The sequence below is a fragment of the Nesoenas mayeri genome (assembly GCF_963082525.1).
Source record: "Nesoenas mayeri genome assembly, contig: SCAFFOLD_40, whole genome shotgun sequence".
In the NCBI taxonomy this organism is placed as follows: domain Eukaryota; kingdom Metazoa; phylum Chordata; class Aves; order Columbiformes; family Columbidae; genus Nesoenas; species Nesoenas mayeri.
The window spans coordinates 246,893-267,874 of record NW_027660032.1 but is presented as its reverse complement, the minus strand read 5'-3'; the positions used below and the strand labels follow the sequence as shown (position 1 = coordinate 267,874).

At 51.9% G+C, this 20,982-nt stretch overlaps 3 protein-coding genes across 3 annotated transcripts in view; 1 reads left to right on the top strand and 2 right to left on the bottom strand.

The window, feature by feature from the left end:
- LOC308052349 (olfactory receptor 14A16-like) overlaps window positions 1-20,982 on the bottom strand; it is a gene marked incomplete at its 5' end in the record, with an annotated part of 255,248 nt that overhangs the window by 146,911 nt on the left and 87,355 nt on the right. The gene's annotated exons all lie outside the window — the stretch shown is intronic.
- Window positions 2,773-3,705, bottom strand: LOC308052335 (olfactory receptor 14J1-like; the record flags this gene model as incomplete). The annotated part of the gene is made up of 1 exon (XM_080364423.1): window positions 2,773-3,705. The coding sequence occupies one exon, from the start codon at window positions 3,703-3,705 to the stop codon at window positions 2,773-2,775; it is 933 nt and encodes a 310-aa protein (XP_080220549.1).
- LOC308052348 (olfactory receptor 14J1-like) lies at window positions 15,379-16,731 on the top strand (the record flags this gene model as incomplete). The annotated part of the gene is made up of 1 exon (XM_080364431.1): window positions 15,379-16,731. One exon carries the CDS (start codon window positions 15,379-15,381, stop codon window positions 16,318-16,320), a length of 942 nt encoding a protein of 313 aa, XP_080220557.1. The 3' UTR covers window positions 16,321-16,731.

The following is a 20,982-nucleotide window of genomic DNA, read 5'->3' as shown; positions in this document are numbered from 1 at the left end:
CACAGTGCCCTCCACACCCATTGGCTCCTACTGGACTATGAGTTCCTGAGACACAAGTGACCACACGGCATCGTACCCACCATCACCCTCCTTGTGGTCCAGTGTGTGAGCAGATCAAACTGAGCTGCTTTCATCAAATGTATCTGATAGATTTCCTATCAAGGGTTTGAGTGGAGAAACGTTCCTCAGAGGAGCTGCTGTATTTACTCTGGGACATTTTATATCTCCAAGGAAAAGATTCATGGAATCCTACAATAACACAGGTTGGAAGAGACCCCTGAACACCATCTCTGTCCCACTGACCTTTATGGCACCCCAAGGAACAGCTGATGGCATTTGTGCTCCCTTGGGTTCATCTCACCACATGCACACAGTGGACATGCACATGATGTGTGTGTTTACATCTCATCTGCACAATGAAAACATGGACTTTTGACCAAGTGTTTCATAGAATCATAGAATGTCCTGAGTTGGAAGGACCCACCAGGATCATGGAGTCCAACTCCTGTTCCTGCACAGGACACCCCACAGGTCACCCCATGTGTCTGAGGACGTTGTCCAGTCTCTTCTTGAACACTGTCAGGTTGGGGCCGTGACACCTCCCTGGGGAGCCTGTTCAGTGTCCAGCACCTCTGGGGGAAGAACTTTTTCCTCATGTTACACTGATCCTCCCCATAGAATAACTGAACCATAGAACAACTCAGGTTTGAAGAGAGCCCTGAACATCATCTTGTCTCCCTCTCCTGCTCAAGGCAGGGTACACCAGGTGAGGTTGTTATAGGCCTCTGCCCAGCTTTGCATCATCCACAAAGGAACTGAAAATGTGCTCCATGCCATAATGAAGAGGCAGAATGAAGCCGTTCAACAGTGTTGGCCCCAGTACTCATCACTGAGGGATGCCACTAGAAACTGGCTGAACACAGGACTTTGTACCACTGATGGTGTTTGGGTTTGGTCATGCTGCCAACTCCCCACCCATCACAACATCCACATCTGCATCCCAGATCTCACCAGTCTGCTCTAAGGCACCACAGGAGACCATGTCTGGGGCCTTGCAAAACTCCATGTACTCAACATGCCTTTCTTTCCCCTGCCCATTTGGGTTCAGCAATTCCTTCCTTGTCCTTCTGCTGCCTGGAGATGCCTGAAGAATAATGTAACCTGTCACCCTCCCAGGGACAAACGTAGGCTGAGCATCCTGTCATTCTTCCAGTTCTCCTTCCTGCCATTCCTGAAGATGGGTTTGACGTCTGCCTTTCTGAGGGACCTCTGAACCTCTCTGATCACTCTGGCACTTCTGAGACCACGATCCAGAATTTCCCACAGGGAAAGAGGGGCAGGTGTAGGACTGTGTAGAACAGCATGTGATGGAGATGGTAAAGGTGGTGGAGCAAACAGAGACACTTGCAATGAGCCTGTCCAAGGGAGCTGAGATTAATCTCACTGTGCCACTGGGGTTTGTCCCTGGAGTCACACACAGTCAGATGGCCACATCTGAGCTGGCCTCATGGAATCTTAAAACACATTTACATATTCAGGGACAGACAGTTTCCCTTTTACACATAGAGGCAGGAGTCATGGTGTCTCTCTGGCCTTCTCTTCCTCTTCCCAAAGGATGGGAGGCACCTCAACCCCGTGGTGTGTTACCATATTCTGCACTCATTATGATATCCCTCATCATTAGCAATAGACATTGGTTCAAGGAAGCATATCCCAGTGCTGCATTCTGGTAGTTTCCTATGGGATATTAGTCCCAAAATGGTGTGACCTTAATAAACTGTCTGCCCCACAAGCCCCAAGGAATAACTGATGGCGTTTGCGCTCACTCAGGTTCATGTCACCTCACGTACACGATGTGCATGCTTATATCTCACCACTACAATGCAAACATGGTCTGCTGGACTACTCTTTTAGTGTCTGTCTGTGGAGGGACAAAGAGCTCTGAGTGGTGTTTGAGGCCAGGGCTGGAAATGGTGGTTGTGAGGGGCCAGTCCATGTTGATGCCCTTGGTGCAGCTTTCCCAGGGTGTCCAGTAAACCTGGGCACAGCCCAGCCCCTGCTCTGCTGGTCCTGCAGGTCTCTGGCAGGAGCCTGGCTGTGAGAGGACACTGCTGTGTGCCAGCCCTGCACACACACACTGTTCAGCTGTACGATGATGTTTCATCTGTGGGTCACTTTCTTGGACATGTTCTTGAGAGAATCTTTTTAAGAAGACTTAAACCTTCAGTCCCTGCCTATAGGAGATCACGTTTTTATCTGGAAAGGCTGTTGTGAGGCCAGCTCTGTCACAGCAGTGCCCATTGCCTGTCCCTGCCTGCGCCCACAGCACTGACACACAGCAGGACGGTGACCAAGCTGCCAGAGCATTCAGGCCTTGCACCAACACCAGGGATGAGAAGGAGAGTGTGGGAGTGGAAACAGAACAGCTCTGGAAAACCAAGCACTGGCGCTCCCTGGCAGGGCTGCCAGGATGGACTCTTTTATTCCCACCCATATACACAGAAACTGTCCTTGCAGCTCCAAAAGGCCTTGCAGGAAGGATATAGTGAAAAACAAGTCACTAAAGGACCCTTTACTTTGTTAAAATACACACAGATCATGGCTCCTCATTTACACAGCCAGTGGTTATAAAAGAAAAGCAGACATCGATTTAGAAAGAGGATGACAAAATTATTACAATAAAAAACCACCATCAACAACAGAAAATACAAATGACGAGCTGGACCTGTAACTAGTTGCATTAAAACTGCTAAGTAGAAGCAGATAAGCAGTTTATTGCTTCAGAAAACAGAGGGATATGAGTTTGCACAGGGCATCCTTGAGCTCCTGGTTCCTCATGCTGTAGATGAGGGGGTTCACTGCTGGAGGCACCACTGAGTACAGAACAGACACCAGCAGGTCCAGGGATGGGGAGGAAATGGATGCAGGTTTCAGGTCAGCAAATGTGGCAGTGCTGAGGAACAGGGAGACCACGGCCAGGTGAGGGAGGCAGGTGGAAAAGGCTTTGTGCCGTCCCTGCTCAGAGGGGATCCTCAGCACAGCCCTCAAGATCTGCGCATAGGACACCACAATGAACATAAAACACCCAAATACTACTAATATAAAAACCACAAGAAGCCTAAATTCCCTGAGGTAGGAGTGTGAGCAGGAGAGCTTGAGGATCTGAGGTATTTCACAGAAGAACTGGCCCAGGGCATTGCCCTTGCACAGGGGCAGTGAAAATGTATTGGCCGTGTGCAGCAGAGCATTGAGAAACCCAGTGGCCCAGGCAGCTGCTGCCATGTGGACACAAGCTCTGCTGCCCAGGAGGGTCCCGTAGTGCAGGAGTTTGCAGATGGCAACGTAGCGGTCGTACAACATGATGGTGAGAAGAAAATATTCTGCTGAAGCTAAAAAGCCAAACAGAAAGAGTTGTGAAGCACATCCTGTATAGGAAATGACCCTGGTATCCCACAGAGAGTAGGCCATGGACTTGGGGACAATGGTGGAGATGGCACCCAGGTCAAGGAGGGCGAGGTTGAGCAGGAAGAAGTACATGGGGGTGTGCAGGTGCTGGTCCCAGGCTATGGTGGTGATGATGAGGCCGTTGCCCAGGAGGGCAGCCAGGTAGATGCCCAGGAAGAGCCAGAAGTGCAAGAGCTGCAGCTCCCGTGTGTCTGTGAAGGGCAGGAGGAGGAACTGGATGATGGAGCTGCTGTTGGACATTGACTGCCTGTGGGCATGAGGACCTGTGCAAGGAGGAAAGGACAGTGACAAGTTAGGGCAGACATCTCTGAGAAAAATAAACATGCTGTTTCTCATGGAAAACCCCCTCCCTGATGGAGGGATGTTTCTGCTCATTCTCTCTTTCTACCAGCTGAGAAAAACAGTTCATCACAGTTTAAAATGCAATTGGGAATCTGGTTTCCATGAACACACCTCTGGGGCAAGACCCCCTGAGTTGTTGTCAGAACAAAAACTGACCCACATTCCCATTCCAACCCCATATAGCAAGAGCACCAGGGAGAGGTGGAGAAACAGGGAAAGACACTGCAGTGCTACCAGAAAATAAAGCGAAGACAGAAAGCAGACAGGCATGCTGTGAAACCTTCTCCTGACCCGGCTGTGCTGCTGCCACTCACATAATGGCATTTTGGAGCAAGTACTTCTAGCATCTTTTTAGAGTACCACGTTCCAGGAACCCTTCACCTGGAGGTCCAGCTGCTGAGGTGGAGACTCGTGACCTGGACCCCATGGCTTTGGGGCAGAGGGTCTGCTGGGGAGGAGAGGAGACCAGGGGTTGCACTGGGAAATGTGTCTGAACTGCAGGGGATGGCAGGGGTGTCATGAATCCCATCTCAAGCATTTCAGGATCCCTGAAATATCCCATCCCTGGCATATCTGGTGGGAGCTCCTTCTCCCTGCCCATGTCTGTGCTGCCTGCAGCTGTGTGTCTGTCCCTGGTCTGCTCCCTGTCAGTGTCACAGACCCCGTCCCACCCGCTGTGTGCTCAGCTCTGTCCTGCTCACATCTCCTGGCACTGCCTAGGGGCAGCTCTGTGTGTGCAGGGGCTCAGGAACAGCTCAGACACGTCCTAATGAGAACTGGGGTCTCAGTGTCTTCCCCAAAGAGAGAAATAAATCCCCATCTCCCACTGCACACTCAGACGAGCAAGAGTGGAAAACTGAAAGCACAGGCTCCTTCCCTTGCAGCTATTTCTGTATTGATGTCATTGTTCAGAAGGACCCTGTGCCATGTCTGTGGGGGGATCTGGAGTTCTGAGCAGCCCTGACCCACACAGCCCCCTTCAACCCCACAAGCTCCCTGCCTGCCCTGCCGGGGGTCGCTCCTTCCCCCCACAGCTGCTGCCATGGGATCTCCTGGGCAGGCTGAGCACTGACCCTGGCAGGCGGCAGAGTCCCTGCCCTGGCACAGCCCTGGGGTGCAGGGACCCTGCTCTGCAGGACAGCCCTGGGCACCCCTGGATGCTCCCCCTTCACTCATACTCAGCAGAAGGTGCCATCATGCCCTGTCCCTCTGACAGTGCAGCAGGGAAGCGCTGCTCTGGACCATGTTCTTGTCCTCTACATGAGAAATACTGTGAGAGAGACCTGACAGATCCTGTAAATTGTGGGATGTGTCATCTTTAGGAGATCCCTCCAGGAAATGCAGCTGCATTGTCCTACAGCCAGAGACTTACCGTCTAAGCACTTTGAAGAATTGTCTCTCCATGAGCCCTTAGCAACCAATCCCCTACATTGCCTTTCCCCTCTCTGTGCCTGGCTCCTGTGCCCTCGGTGCTGCAGGCAGAGCCCTCAGCCCTGCTGCGTGTGCAGAGGAGCTGCTCCTGGGCAGAGCTGTCTCTCTGCAGCGCTGCCGCTGCCATGAGCTCCCTGTGTCCCAGGAGCCCAGCCCAGCTCAGCAGCACAGTTGCAGCCCATGATGTCCCTTTCTCTGTCCCCTCTGGGCTCCTCCAGGTGTCCCTTAGGCTCCACTGGAACATCCTTTGAAACAACCTCAATTAATCAGTGATGTTGATTCCCTCTCCTCTGAAGAGACACATCAGTGTGTTCTTTGTGTTAAACAATGAATTCGTATGAGAATCAACTTTTCTTGTCCCATCAATAGACAGGACACCAGGAATGTTACAGCAAAGCATCTAATATCTCCAGGCTAGGGGAGGAATATCTTCAGTTGAATGAGTTCAGGCATTTTGTTCTGGTTTTACACTCCCAGGTCTAGAGAGACATTCATCAGTCTTGGGCCATGTCATGCCTGTGCTCTGATTCAAAGCCTTTGCACACATGGGCTCTTGGACACTTGGTACCAGGTTTCCTGTGCAGGTCAGAGCTGGGCTGGTGCCACAGCTGGGGTGGCTCAGCCCAGATGTGAGGCCATGTCCTCAGCCAGGGACCTGACTGGGGAGCTGGAGCTGTCAGTGGTGCAGACAGAGCTGTGACACGGATGGAATGAACTGCCAGGCAGGGTGGCAGGAGTGAGTTCATCTGGTCTCAAGGACAGCAGCCTCCAAGCACAGCAACAGCCCAGATCAGAACTCGGTCTAGACCTGTAAGGCAATTCAAGGGCCCAAAATGAGCTGTTACTACTGCAGGAACACTTAAAGGAGAAACATAGACCCTGTGTGGCCACTGAATAATTTAATAAGAGAAAGAGGTGAAAATCCCTGTGTCCTCTTGTCCTTCCTCTTCACCAGCAAGGTCTCCCAGGTCTCCGTGAGCGGTGTCAGAACAACCAGCAGTGGATGGGGATCAATTCAGGGTCACTGGAACTAACACAATCCTCTCCAGTCTATGGGACAGCAGGGGCAGCATCCCAGGAGCTGGGACAGCAGGACCGTGTCACAGTGAGGCCACTCTCCACCATCTTGGAAAGCTCATGGAGACTGGGGGGACTCCCTGACCACTGGCAGCTCTCACACAGTGTGTGCACTTTTCAAAATGGCCCATGGGTGAGCAGGGGAACTAAGGGCTGTGCCCCAGAGCATGGCCACTGGGACCCCATTTCTGGGTGTCTGGAAGAGAAGGTGATGGGGTTTACCCAGGGCAGGTTGTGCCTGTCCATCCTCTTTGCTTTCTGTGGGGAAAGGAAAGGCTTGTGGACATGGGGAGAACATTGATGGTCTGTTACCTGGCAGTCAGCAAGGAATCCAGCATCATCCCCTGCAATATTCTTGTGTCCAAGGTAGGATATTATGGTCTGTGTCAGTGTGCAAGCAGACGGGCTTGGAAAGGTGCTGTAGAAAGGGAGAAACTTTCCAGTCCTGAGGACAGTCCAGCACCGGAAGCTGTTTCCCAGGAGTGCGCACCCACTCTGTCCCAGAAAGTGACCAAGATGTGTCTGGATAAAGCCCTGAGCAATCTGGTCTGACCCTGCTGTGAGCAGGAGGTTGGTCAAGACACCTCCTGAGCTCCCTCGGAGCCTGAATGACGCTCTCCTTCCTTCCCCTTCATGTTTTCAAATTAGGGACAGCTCTCAGGTTCTCTCTGACCACAGGAATAATTCACATGAGGTGCAGGGCTGTTTTATACGTGCCCCCAAACAGTCCTGACCACAACTTTTGCATCCCTTTTCATTTGCCCCAACCCAGGGTCTTTTTCTGCTGTCCTAATGCCCTTCCAGAAAGAACAACCCTCCTTGTTAATCCTTTCAGAGCAGGTTGTTCAAGAGGTGTCAGCATCCATGTACAGAGTCTGCACAGCAGCCAGGCAGCAAAGCCACCATTGCAGAAATGGAGAAGAGACACTTGACCAGGTCCTTGCACCCAGATATCAGCGTGACATGTCTGCTGAGATTGCCGGGAACCCCTGAACTGTAAGAGCAGAGCATGTGAGTCCTGGTTGGGTATCCTGGCTTGTGTCCTGACCCATGTGGTGCTTCAGGCTGTGAAGAGACTCAAAACCAGCCATTGGACTGGGGTAGTTCCATTTTACACATGTCACACAGGGCAGATGAGGGAGCTCAGAACTCCAGACTCTGCGGCACTGTTGGGACTGCAGAGACTGGAAATGCAGGTGACAGTGTGTGTCAGTGCACACACATAAAGATTCTGGCTTCCTTTGGGCCTTTGCACTGACCTGGGATCTGTTCCTTGGCCTTCTTTGTCTCAAAAAGAAACTGTTCTCCTATGTAACCTCCACATCACACCACATAAGAAATAATGAAAAGGTAGAAAAATAATGAAAGAAGCCCAATTTTGGAGTAATTCTGTCCAAGAGGAGTACTCTTTAAATGATTAAAACAAAAAAGAAGTGAGCGAAAAAGCATTGTTCTAAGAATTCTTTCAAGACACAACTGCTGAGGTGTATTAGATGCTTGGAAAAGCAAGAATGACTGTTAGGACTGAAATTAAAGAGATTTAAATCATCACCATCATCAGTGAGAATGAGGAGTTCCCTGTTCCTGTTACTAGTGACAGCACCACTGTTCAAAAACATCATTCAGAGCATCTCCATTTTTCCTGGGCTCCAAAGCTCATCCTGCTCAGAGTTTGACAGGATTGCTGCAAACCCCTGTGACCCAAATCTCTACAACTGTCTCTGCTCAACAGCCTTTTACCCCAGGAAGGGGAAAACTGCCAATGCAGACACCAATCCAGTGCCCAACCTGCCTGGAGAGCCAGGACAGTTGTGCCACACAACAGCCGCCTCTGAGGGAACCTGGAGGTGATGAAACTGAAATGGTTTCAACCCAAATCATAGAATCAGAGAATCATTTAGGCTGGAAAAGCCCCTTAAGAACATGAAGTCCAACCATAAATCAAACACTGCCCAGTCCACCACCAAACCATGTCCCAAAGCGCCTCATCTCCATGTCTTTTAAACACCTCCTGCAATGGAAGCTCCAATCCTGAGCTGGCAGGACACCATTGGCTGCAGTTGGACATAAGATACTGGTCATGGCTGTGAGTTCAGCCCTCGCTGGCAGAATGTCTCACACCCTCACTGAGGAGGGCAGGGGGCTGGGAGATGGGAGCACGTTTCAGTTTCCAGATCCCAGCACAGAGCCCAAACCATCCTGCCCTTGGACTCTGGATCCCATTTCCTGAGATGCAAAGCAGGTGGCCTTCTGAGGATAATCATGTTAAAAGGCACGAAAAGTCTTTGAAATGCTTGTGTAATTTGTCTAGGAATGTCAGTTTTATATATTTATATTTAAATATCTGTAAAATTGTATTTTGCATCTGTGGTCGCCCCTCTAGCAATGACAGTTAAATAGGCATTTGCACTACAAGGCTCCATACCCCATCCACAAGCACACATCTAAGTGGTTCAGAGGACGGGTGGTCTGGCAAACGTCACCCTTTGTGTCCCCAGGTGATGGACACTGCTCATGTGCCTCTGCAGAGAGTGGCAGGAGCTGGATCCCCTTCTCGGGACAGACTCCTTCCAGGAGAGACACAGACACAGGGGAACTCATCGGGGCTTTACGGCATTTCACTGGGCATCAGTTTTGACATATTGGGTGCTGTCCTGTGACTGCCCTTTCTGCACAAATGATCATACAAACACAACCATTTAGTGAGACATGGTCATAAAGGGGCTGTTATGGACAAGACATGTAACCATGAACTCTGGAGAGAGCGAGGAAGTTCATAATAAGCAGCAGGAAGAACCAAGAAGCTCGAGGCCTCTTCTGAAGAGCGGGAGGCCTGAGCAGCCGTGATTGGCCATTGTAGGTGTGGGAGAGGGTCAGGGCATGTCAGGGAGAAGCAATGAGATGGCTGATGGCTTCAGTGAACCCTTCCAGCCATGTCTGAGCCCAGCAATGGAAAGCAGTTGATGTCTGCAGGTGGAGGAGGAACAGGAGGAAGATTTTCCTGGGAATACGGAAGGAAGAAAGGCCTCTCTTGGGCTAATGATGTATGGCAGTGCCATTTGCATGCTGTGGGCATGGCTGTGCCTGGGAGATGGGGAACGGCTGCTGCTGGGGTGGCTGTGCTCAGTCATGGCCCATGAGCTGACCCTGCTCTGCTCCTCTCTTACACTGCCCACACTTGGATGGTCCTCAGGAATCATCCATGACCCTGGTGGATCCATGAACCTCCTGCAGTGATGGAGTGTGGATCCAAACAGAGGATTCGAGCAAGTGTGGGAGTGGGACATTGAGGTGACTGGTGACCATTGCCAGGTGTATGAAAGAAACTGGATGAGTTGTGAGGAATACACGGGCATTTCCAACTCCACAGAACACCAGAGCCTTGCAGTTAAAGCAACAGCACTTGACATAAAAACCACAACCAAAACACGAAACACTCACACTGACCACAGGAAAAGCCTTGAAAGACATTGGAGAAAGATCTACCAGGTCCCAGGGGTCAGGGCTCAGCCATTCTGGTGATGAACAAGCATCAAGGGCTGACATGGCATCAGAGCCACCTCCACATGGCCCTCACCACCTGGAACCAGTGTCTCCAAGTCTTCCCTTCACCAGCCTCCAGGGACAGGGACCTGCACTGGTTGTTTCCTTCACAGCTGTGTCAGTGATGGCCCTTCATGGGGTCCAAACACCCTCAGAAACTTGGGGTTTGCTTCTGCCTTTCACTTCATTAGAGGTTTGTTCATTCTTTCAGTAGCTGCAGTTCAGGCTCATGGCAGCAGAGGGCTCATTGACATACAAAATTCTCTTACAAGCCAAGGCTGTGTGCATCATTTTCCTAAACGCTTCAAGTCTGTCGAGGATGATTAGGGAGATTTCAGGAACAGTCAAACAGAGAGCATTTCCAAAACAAAGAGCAATAAACCCAAATTTCTTCTATTTAATTCTCTGCTCGCCCTTCTTCCCCTTTCCAGTACTGGTGGTCTCAGCAGTGTGCTGTTCATATTGATCTGGAGTATCTCCTGAGAAAGACTGAATATGTCAGAAAAGTGGGTACCTAAATCACCTTGTGAATGAGGAGACAGGCCAGGACACCTCAAGAGGAGTCACACTCCTCTGGACCAAGAGGTGGGTGTTCCTGGCAATCTCAGGTGCCACAGCACAGCGATACTTGTGTTCAGGAGCTGGTCAAGTGACCCATCTCCTGTTCTGTAACGGTGTCTGAGTTTGCTCAGATCACCCCTGACTTGAGCCCCATCCACTGCTGGGTGTTCTCCAGACTCCTGCCTTCAGGAACCAAGTCCCAGGAGACCTTGCTGGTGAAGATGGAGACAAAGAAGCCATGAAGAACCTCAGTCCTGTCTGATTCTGCTCTTACAAAGTTCAGCACCAGGCCCACATTCACCCTGTCTATTCTTTCACTGCAAGTTAAGCTCTGTCAGCTCATCTTGCTGCCCTTCCCGTGCAGGTATCAAGTCCAGGGCAGCTTTGTCATCATCCTCACATCCATGGACAAGGTTTCTAAATTCCTCCTGTGCAGCTTCCCCTGCTCCCACCTCCTGTGTGCTGCCTTTGTGCCCTGCAGCTCCATCAGTGCAGAGGAGCAGCCTCACGAGATAAATTCTTCTGTTCATGGGTACTTAGAGGGATCATTCTTGTGCTTGGAGTAGGATATTCGGTAAGGATTATCAGATTTCCTGAGCTCCTTCACCCTTCAGATCTACTTCCATGTCTCCAATTTGCCCACCATGCCCCATTATTTCAAAGTCTTCTCCTCTGGAGCCCACCAGCCTGTGCTCTGCTTCTGGCCTTCCTCCCTTCCCTCTGGTGCCTGGGACCCCTCTGTGTCCTGGTCACAACAGCCAAGGTGGACACTGATGTTCACATCTCTCACCAGCGTTTCCTTGTTTGCCAGTTTCAGAGATGGTGAACATCACCCTTGTTGGCCCATCAGGCAGCCGTGTTAAGCAGATGGTGCCTGCAGCTTTGCCTGGCCAGTGAATGTCAGGGCACTTACGGTTCCCCATAGGAACCTGCTCATTGACTGGGGATTTCCTTCTCGAGTTGCTGACAGAAGATCTTTTCCATTTCTGCTCTATGATCAAGTAGTTTGTAACACCCAAAACATTGTCACCCTGTACTGTGTTTCCATGGCAAAGTCTTGGAACTGGGGGTGAGTGTGGCTGTGCTACAGTTGTCACCTCTCTGACAAGACAACAGGAGTTTGACCAATGTCAGACAGAGCCGATTTCAGCTGCTCCAAGATGGAGCCAATCCTTGCCCAATCTGAGCCACTCAGTGATGCTGGCAGCACCTCTGGGATATTGTATTTGAGAAAGGGTAAAAAACGCTACACAACAGCAGGTGGGAGAGAGGAGGGAGGAGATGGGAGAGAAAAGCTCTGCAGACACCAAGGTCATATCCCACAGGACCCAAGCAGGACCCTCAGCAGGCCAAATCCTGCTCTCCTGAAATCCTACTCTTGGCCTTGTTCTCATCTTCCAGGAGCCTCAGCTCCACTTTCCCATCCCTGACTGTTCCATCCTGACCAACTCTTTCTGGTTTCTAAGTGTGAAGTCCCACAGGGCACCTCACCCCACTGACTCCTCAGTCACCCGTGTCAGGAAGATGTTTGTCAACGGGCTCCAAACCCTCCTGGATGGCTGGTACCTTGCAGATATTGGGACATCTCAGGTCTGCCATGAGGACACGGCCCTGGAAACATGAGGCTTCTTTCATTTGTCTGAAGGAGGCCTCATCTCATTCCTCTTCCTCACCAGTGAGTCTGTAGCTGATGTCCAGTGACCACAACACTGCCCATGTTGTTCTGCCCTCTCCTGCTGACTCCTCAACGTTCAGCTGACATTGTCTGTTCCCAGGCAGAGCTCCACACATTCCTGCTGCTCTCCCACATGAAGGGAAACTTGCTCTCTAAATCCCGATCTCTGGTATTATGAGCACCAGAGCCCCAAGAACCTAGAGTTTCTCCAGGAGATGGTATTTATAGTATCCTATGACTCCTCATACTGTTATGGGAGAAGCAACCCATCAGGATAAATAATCTGCATGCCAATATTAACAGCTAAACAAATGGAGATTCAGTCAAAGGAGGCTCCAGACCTTGAGAAAATCTGGGATTTACCCATCAGAAAGGTCTCCAAGTTGTACATAAAGAAATGAGCAGAGCTGTATGAGGGTGGAACAATAACGCCATCCATCAGGACAGAGCAGGACCTGACACGCTGAGCAGTGACCCTGAGGAGAAGGGCCTGGGCACTACAAGGTCCCCACAGCAGCCCGTGGTGCACGCTCACCATGAACAAGGCAGCTGCACACGGGGCTGCATGAGGGGGAGCGTGGGGACCCAGACACCTGCAGTTCTCATCCCATTCGGTTCAGCACTGGTGTGACCCACACACACGGGTGTGTGCCAGTGTGCGGCTTCCCAGTCTGGAGCAGCAGGGAGGAACTGGAGAGTGCAGGGCTGTGCCAAGGCAGGTTCAGCACCTTGTGCACATGGGTGCTGAGGGACCTGGGCTGCTTTGGCCCAGCAGCGCTGGGGAGGCTGCAGCAGTGCAGGAGTAGCCTGAGAGTGCTTGAAGGGCGGTTTCAGAGGTGGTGGAGGTTTCTGCATAGTAGGAAAGAGCATGAGGAAGAAATAATGGCGCAAAGAGCAGCTGGGGAAGTCCAGGCTGGCCATGAGCAGAAAGGAATGTGATGGAAGGGCAGTGCTGTGGTGGAGCAGGTCAGCAGAGGGAGTCTGCATCAGCCCAAGGCTTTGTGCTTCAAGGAGCAGCTGGGGAGGATGGAGAGATCTCAGCAAAGGAAGGAAGATGCTCAGACGGGAGCAAGATGGGGCAGCAGGGGGGATGTCTGCAGCCTGCAGGGACAGAGGTGCAGGGGATGCCACAGCACAGGACAGGCTGTCGTGGAGATGATCACGGGATGGAAAGAGGCTGAAAGCCCCACCAGACATGAGCTCCTTCTCCCCTTGGCTATGGCTGTTGTCTGCACCTCTGATGCCTGTGAGGAGACACCTTGTCCTTGCAGCACAGGGGCCTCATGGCCTCCTTGTCCCCAGCCAGGAACCTGGGAGGTGTGGGACCGTAGTCCTGCCCTTGGCCTTGCACAGCCCCACATCACACTGTCCTAGGAAGGGCCCTGGGCAACGTGGGAGGGATAGGATCTGTCTTCCCATGGTACAAGGTCAGGGCTTGGCTTTTGGTTAAAGAAACACAACCAGGTTTCCTCAGTATCAGAGATATCTTTACTTTGCTTTTCCTGACCTCCAGTTCTCTTCTCTAACCGAACCTGCATATTGTTTCTTAGTAGGTTCCCTCAGTGGTACCCATTAACAGTACAAGAAAATTTGGAGTTTGAATCTGAGTTTGACTTCTTGAGAAGGTTCTTCAACTTCCTCCAGGTTCTGAGGTCAATGGACTCAGCACCAAACCCACCAGAGAGGTCATTAAAGCGCCTTGTGCTGCTCCTGTGCTGGTGAGCTGGGCTGGGCTCCTGGGACACAGGGAGCTCATGGCAGCGGCAGCGCTGCAGAGAGACAGCTCTGCCCAGGAGCAGCTCCTCTGCACACACAGCAGCGCTGAGGGCTCTGCCTGCAGCACCGAGGGGAGAGGAGCCAGGCACAGAGAGATTAAAGGTGGTCAGGACTGGAGGGTGACTGAGAGCTCACTGGAGGAGAAACCTTTGCAGCCCTTGCCATGGTAAGTCTCTGGTGCGGGGCAGTGCAGCTGTAGCTCCTGGATACATCTCCTGAAACTGGCACAGGCACAGCTTGTGGGATCTGTAAGGACGGGGCTCTTGTCAGGCCATGTTGAACAGCTGTGAAGCCCCAGGAGTGCCCAGGGCTGTCCTGCAGAGCAGGGTCCCTGCACCCCAGGGCTGTGCCGGGCAGGGACTCTGCCACCTGCCAGGGTCAGCGCTCAGCTAGCCCGGGAGATCCCATGGCAGCAGCTGTGGGGGGAAGGAGCGACCCCCGACAGGGCAGGCAGGGAGCTTGTGGGGTTGAAGGGGGCTGTGTGAGTCAGGGCTGCTCAGAGCTCCAGATCCCCCACAGACATGGCACAGGGTTCTTCTGAACAACGACATAAATACAAGAAGAGCCGCAAGGGAAGGAGTCTGTGCTTTCTGTTTTCCACTCTTGCTCGTCTGGGTGTGCAGTGGGAGATGGGGATTTATTTCTCTCTTCGGAGCAGACTGTGAGACCCCAGTTTTCATTAGGATGTGTCTGAGCTGCTCCTGAGCCCCTGCACACACAGAGCTGCCCCTGGGCAGTGCCAGGAGGTGTGAGCAGGACAGAGCTGAGCACACAGCGCGTGGGACGGGGTCTGTGACACTGACAGGGAGCAGACCCAGGGACAGACATACAGCTGCAGGCAGCACAGACATGGGCAGGGAGAGTTAACTGCTACCAGAAATGCTGGGGAGGGGATTTAGGAACGTCTCTCACATCCTTTCCAGTGGAGACCTATTTCCCAGTGCAACCCCTGGTTTCCTCTCCTCCCCAGCAGACCCTCTGCCCCAAAGCCATGGGGTCCAGGTCACGAGTCTCCACCTGAGCAGCTGGACCTCCAGGTGAAGGGTTCCTGCAACGTGGTACACAAAAAAGGTGCTAAAAGTACTTGCTCTCCAGTGTCATTATGTGAGTGGCAGCAGCACAGCCGGGTCAGGAGAAGGTTCCGCAGCATGCCCGTCTGCCTTTCTGTCCTTGCTTTATTTTCTGGTAGCACTGCAGTGTCCTTCCCTGTTTCTCCACCTGTCCCTGCTGCTCTTGCTTTTTGGGGCTGGGGTACGAGTGTGGGTCAGTTTTTGTTCTGACACCAATTTAGGGGGTCTTGACCCAGAGGTGTGTTTATGGAAACAAGATGCCCAAGCTGCATTTTAAACCGTGATGAACTGTTTTTCTCACTTTGTAAAAACAAAGAATGAGCTGAAACCTCGATCCATCGGTGAAGGGGTATTCCATGAGAAACAGTCTGTTTATTCTCCTCTAACTTGTCACTGTCCTTTCCTCCTTGCACAGGTCCTCATGCCCACAGGCAGCCAATGTCCAACAGCAGCTCCATCACCCAGTTCCTCCTCCTGCCGTTCACAGACACACGGGAGCTGCAGCTCTTGCACTTCTGGCTCTTCCTGGGCATCTACCTGGCTGCCCTCCTGGGCAACGGCCTCATCATCACCACCATAGCCTGGGACCAGCACCTCCACACCCCCATGTACTTCTTCCTGCTCAACCTCGCTCTCCTCGACCTAGGATTCATCTCCATCACTGTCCCCAAGTCCATGGCCAACTCTCTGTGGGATTCTAGGGCCATATCATACTCGGGTTGTGTTGCACAGCTCTTTTCATTTGCATTCTTGATAGTAGCAGAATATTCTATGCTCACCATCATGTCCTACGACCGCTACGTTGCCATCTGCAAACCCCTGCACTACGGGACCCTCCTGGGCAGCAGAGCTTGTGTCCACATGGCAGCAGTTGCCTGGGCCACTGGGTTTCGCAATGCTCTGCTGCACACGGCCAATATATTTTCACTGCCCCTGTGCAAGGGCAATAGCCTGGGCCAGTTCTTCTGTGAAATCCCCCAGATCCTCAAGCTCTTCTGCTCACACTCCTACCTCAGGGAATTTGGGTTGCTTGTGGTCAATGCCTCTTTAGCTTTTCTGTGTTTTGTATTCATAGTGGTGTCTTATGTGCAGATCTTGAGGGCCGTGCTGAGGATCCCCTCTGAGCAGGGACGGCACAAAGCCTTTTCCACCTGCCTCCCTCACCTGGCCGTGGTCTCCCTGTTTGTCAGCACTGCCATGTTTGCCTACCTGAAGCCCCCCTCCATCTCCTCCCCATCCCTGGACCTGGTGGTGTCTGTTCTGTACTCAGTGATTCCTCCAGCACTGAATCCCCTCATCTACAGCATGAGGAATCAGGAGCTCAAGGATGCCATAAGGAAACTGATGACTGTTTGCTTTCCAAAAGCAGTCATGAGCTGACCTCTTTCTTCTGCATGTTATCTGTAATATAACTCATAAACAGCTCAGCCTGAGTTTTGTAGGTTTTTTTTTTGTTTTCTTTGGTTTTAGCTTTTCTTGGTTGTATTAATGCTCTCCACAAGCAAAATCATTTATCATCTTATGTCTATGTCCATATCTACCTGTCTTATGTGACCCATAATCTTTGTGTAAATGCAGAGCTGAACTCTCTGTGTGTTTAAATGAAATGAAGGACCCTGCACTGCCTTGTTTGCCAGAATCCTCTATCTGAGATCTCTGGGGCTGCAGGAGCCATGTCTGTGTGCTGAGGGGGAGTGAGCAGGAGCCACCCTGAGCTGGGTCTTCCTCCCACCCTGACCAGCATGAGCCTGCAGACTCACCCCATGGCCCTGGGCACCACAGCCCACTTGCTCTGCAGAGCAGCACTGCCAGGTCGGGGCTGTGTGGAGTATGGGAAGGGGGACAGGAACAGCTGGCCAGGTCAGCATAGCTCAGCTCTCTTGGGAAAGGGCTCTGTGGGGAGATGGAAGAAGCGTGGGGCACTTTATGTGTACAGGAAAGACATGGAAAGAGAAACCCTTTGCTGCAGGTGGCAGCTTGGGGCAGGTGGCCCTGGCACTGTGGCCGCAGGACCTTCCTGAGGATCCCCTAGGTCAAATGCCTCATGTTGTCCTGGGGAGCCAGTCTGGACCTGGGTCTGCCAGCTGCCTGTGGTGGAGACCCACTCAGCTTGCTGGCTGGATGGACATTCTCACTGTCCTTCATTCTCACTGGTCCCCACTGCTGTGGGACCAGTTCCAGTTCCAGTGTGGCTGCTCTGCGGACTCGGCTGGAGAGAGGGCAGGGGGTGGCACAATTCAGGAGGGGGTGGGAGGGCTGAACTGGCAAATGCCCCAGAGAAGAAAATACCAGTGAAGGGCTGAAGTGTGTGAGTGTGCAGGGCTGGCACACAGCAGGGTCCTCTCCCAGCCAGGCCTCCTGGGAGAGCCCTGAAGCAGCAGCAGAGCAGGGGCTGCTGTGTGCCCATGTTCATGGGACAACCTGGGGAAACTGGCCCAGCACAGTCACCACGAACCAGCCCCTCAAAACCACCATTTCCAGCACTGGCCCTTCACCCCAGCTGAGAGAGCTTGTTCATCCCTCAACACAAGGACACTGAATGAGTAACTCAGAAGGCAATGTTTCCACTGTATGGATGAGATATGAGCATGCATATCATGTACATAAGATTAACCGGACTCAATACAAACACCATCAGCTATTCCTGTAGGTTCCATGAGGGCCTGAATGCAGCACTAGGATGTTCTGCCTTGAACTGAGGTCCCCATGTCCATTCCTCATGACGTGGGACATGAGGATGGCCATGCCTAAGGATCTGGACATGCTGGATCATGGGGCTGAGGCCTATTGTCTGAGGCTTAACAAAGCCAAGTGCTGGGTCCTACACTTGGGTCACAACAACCCCAGGCAGCACTAGAGGCTCAGGGAGGAGTGGCTGCAAAGCTGCCTGGTGGAAAGGGATGTGTGGTTGTTGATCGATAGCTGCCTGAATATGAGCCAGAATGTTTCCAGGTGGCCAAAAAGGCCACCAGCATCCTGGCTTGTATCAGGAATGGTGTGGCCAGCAGGACTAGAGAAGCGACTGTGCCACTGCTCTCAGCACTGGTGAGGCCGCACCTGGAATCCTGTGTTCAGTTTTGGGCCCCTCATCTCAAGAAGGACATTGAGGTACTAGAGAGAGTGCAGAGGAGGTGACAAAGCTGCTGAGGGGCTGGAGCACAAGTGTGATGAGGAGCGGTTGAGGGAGCTGGGGCTATTCAGCCTGGAGAACAGGAGATTGAGGGGAGACCTTCTCACTGTCCACAACTGCCTGACAGCAGGTTGCAATATGGGGAGTCTTGGTCTCTTCTCCCAAGTAGCAAGTGATAGGACAAGAAGAATTGGCCACAATTTGCACCAGGGGAAGTTTAGATCAGATATTAGGAAAAAAAGTATTTCCTGGAAAGGGTTGTCAGGCATTGGAACAGGCTGCCCAGGGCAGTGGGGGAGTCACCACCACTGGAGGGGTTTAAAGGTGTTTAGATCCCAAGGCTCTCTTCCTATCAGAGTATTCTATGATTCTGCATCAGATGAGGGTTCACAAAGCCAACTCAGTTATGGACCCTGACATTTGTGTGTGTGACTCTGGGAACAAACCCCACTGACCCAGTGAGATTCACCTCAGTTGCCCCGTGATTCTGGATTGTGTTTTCAAAATGACAGTGCAATCGAGGAGGTCCTGGCATCCATCAAACCCATCTTCAAGAAAGGCAGGAAGGAGAATGGGGAGAATCACAGGCTGCTCAGCTTGTCTCTGTCCCTGGGAAGGTGATGGGACAAGTCCTCCTGCAGCCATCTGTAGGCACTTGGAGGACAAGAAAGAGACTTGTGAACCAAAATGGGCGGGGGAAAGACATGCATGTTGTGTGTATGAAATTGTGCCAGGCCTTGGACATGGTCTCTTGTGGTATACTTATAGACGGATTGATGCTATGGTGTCCTTATAGCCGGATTGATGCTGTTTGGGCTGAAGAAGTGGATGCTTGGTGGGAAGTTCACTGAAACATCAAGCCCAAATATCATCTGCGATGCAGTGTCCTCTGTGCAGTTAGTGTGGCATCCCTCAGTGACCAGCATTTGGGCCAAAACTGCTGAAGGTCTTTATTCTCCCTCCTGTGCTGTGATGGAGATGATGCAAAGCTGAGTGGAACCTTGAAGAACCTCACCTGGTCACCTGCTTTGGGAAGGAGAGTGAAACAAGAAGATGTTCAGGGCTCTCTTCAAACCTGACTGACACTATGATTCAACGAATCTTTCCCCTGGACACGTTTTTGAATATAGAATATCTGCAGAAAAGAAAAAAAAACAGCACAATAACCAGCAGCTCAGTGAGGGTGCAGACACAGCAGTGAAGGTGCAGAGATGCTGGGGTGAGAGCAGGTGGGGAAGCGAGATGGGTGTCTGCAGCCTGGAGAGAAAGAGCCTGAAGGTCATGGCTCCTCCTTTCTGCTTCAGAAAGCAAACCAAGCGGTTTCTCACTATCAGAGCTGAATAAAAGATTCAAAGGAGACCTCATGGTGGCTACAGCTTCTTCACAAGGGGAGAACAAAGGGAAGGCACTGACCTCTTCTCTGTGGTGACTAGTGAAGGAGCCCAAGGTAATGGCAGGAAGATGTGTCAGGGGAGGTTTAGGTTGGACATGACAAAAAGGTTCTTCCCCCAGAGGTGCTGGACACTGAACAAGAGAGTGATGGTGGGTACGATGCCATGTGGTCACTTGTGTCTCAGGAACTCATAGTCCAGTAGGAGCCAATGGGTGTGGAGGGCACTGTGAGGTCACTTCTGCCTCTGCAGGGGATTGGCCAACAGCAGGAACACGGCTGGCAAAGGACTGTGAGGTCACACACACAGACGAGCAATGGGGCCCAGTCAGCATGGCTTGATGAAAGGCAGGTCCTGCTTGACCAGCCTGATCTCCTTCTGTGACAAGGTGACCGCTGAGCAGATGAGGGAAAGTCTGTTGTGGGCAGTGAATCCGCCACACGGGCTGTGGGTGTTGTGTCCTTAGACTGCAGTGAAGCCTTTGACACCGTGTCCCACAGCATCTCCTGGAGAAGCGGCAGCTCATGGCCTGGATGGTGTATGTGCAATGGGTAAAGAACTGGCTGGAGTGCATTTTGTCCCCTGGAGCCATTTGTCCCCTTCCTGTTCACATGGGCATCCCATGAATGCATCACTGCTCTACCCCAGTGTAGACAGGCACAAGGCCTTCTCCTCCTGGACCTCTCACCAATGCCACTGTTTTCTACAGCAGCCTCATCCTGGACTGTGGGATGCCCAGAACAGCCCTCACAAGACAGTTTGACAAAGCCTTTTTTCTACACCTTCCCCACATCCCTGCTCAATCCCCTCATGTACAGCTCAAGGACCAGAAAGGTTGTGTACAAGGGGGACATGGAGAAAAATGGTCAGGAAAGCTTTGAGGTGCACAGAGAGCCCATCACCATGTTGGCAAGCTGCTCTCTCTGAACAGGCCCAGAGGACCTGGACAGCATTTGCTGTGTCCCAGAAACTCGCCTGGAAGGTTGGGATATGGAGAAGAGGTTTGGTCTGGGAAGGGACAGACAGGGGCTGGTGGAACTGGCTGGTGTGACCGTGAGACGTCTCTCCAACACCTCAGAAAAGTCCTGGCTCTCAGGGAGGCTGCATGGTCCTCTGAGAAAGAAAATAACAAACATGACTTATCATGGAATCATAGAATAATTGTGGCTGGAAGAGACCCTTAAGATCATCGAGTCCAACCATAACCTAAATCTGGCACTAAACCATGTCCTAAGAGCCCCATCTATCTGTGTTTTAAACACCTTCAGTGATGGGGACTCCACAACCTCACTGGGCAGTCTGCTCCATTGCTTCAAAACCCTTTCCCTGAAGAATTTATTCCTCATATCCAATCTAAACCTCCTCGTGTGCAACTTGAGGCCATTTCCTCTTGTCCTATCACTTGTTACTTGGGACAAGAGACCAACACCCTCCATGATAAAACCTCCTTTCAGGCAGCTGTAGAGAGTAATAAGGTCTCCCCTCAGCCTCCTGTTCTCCAGGCTGAACAGCCCCAGCTCC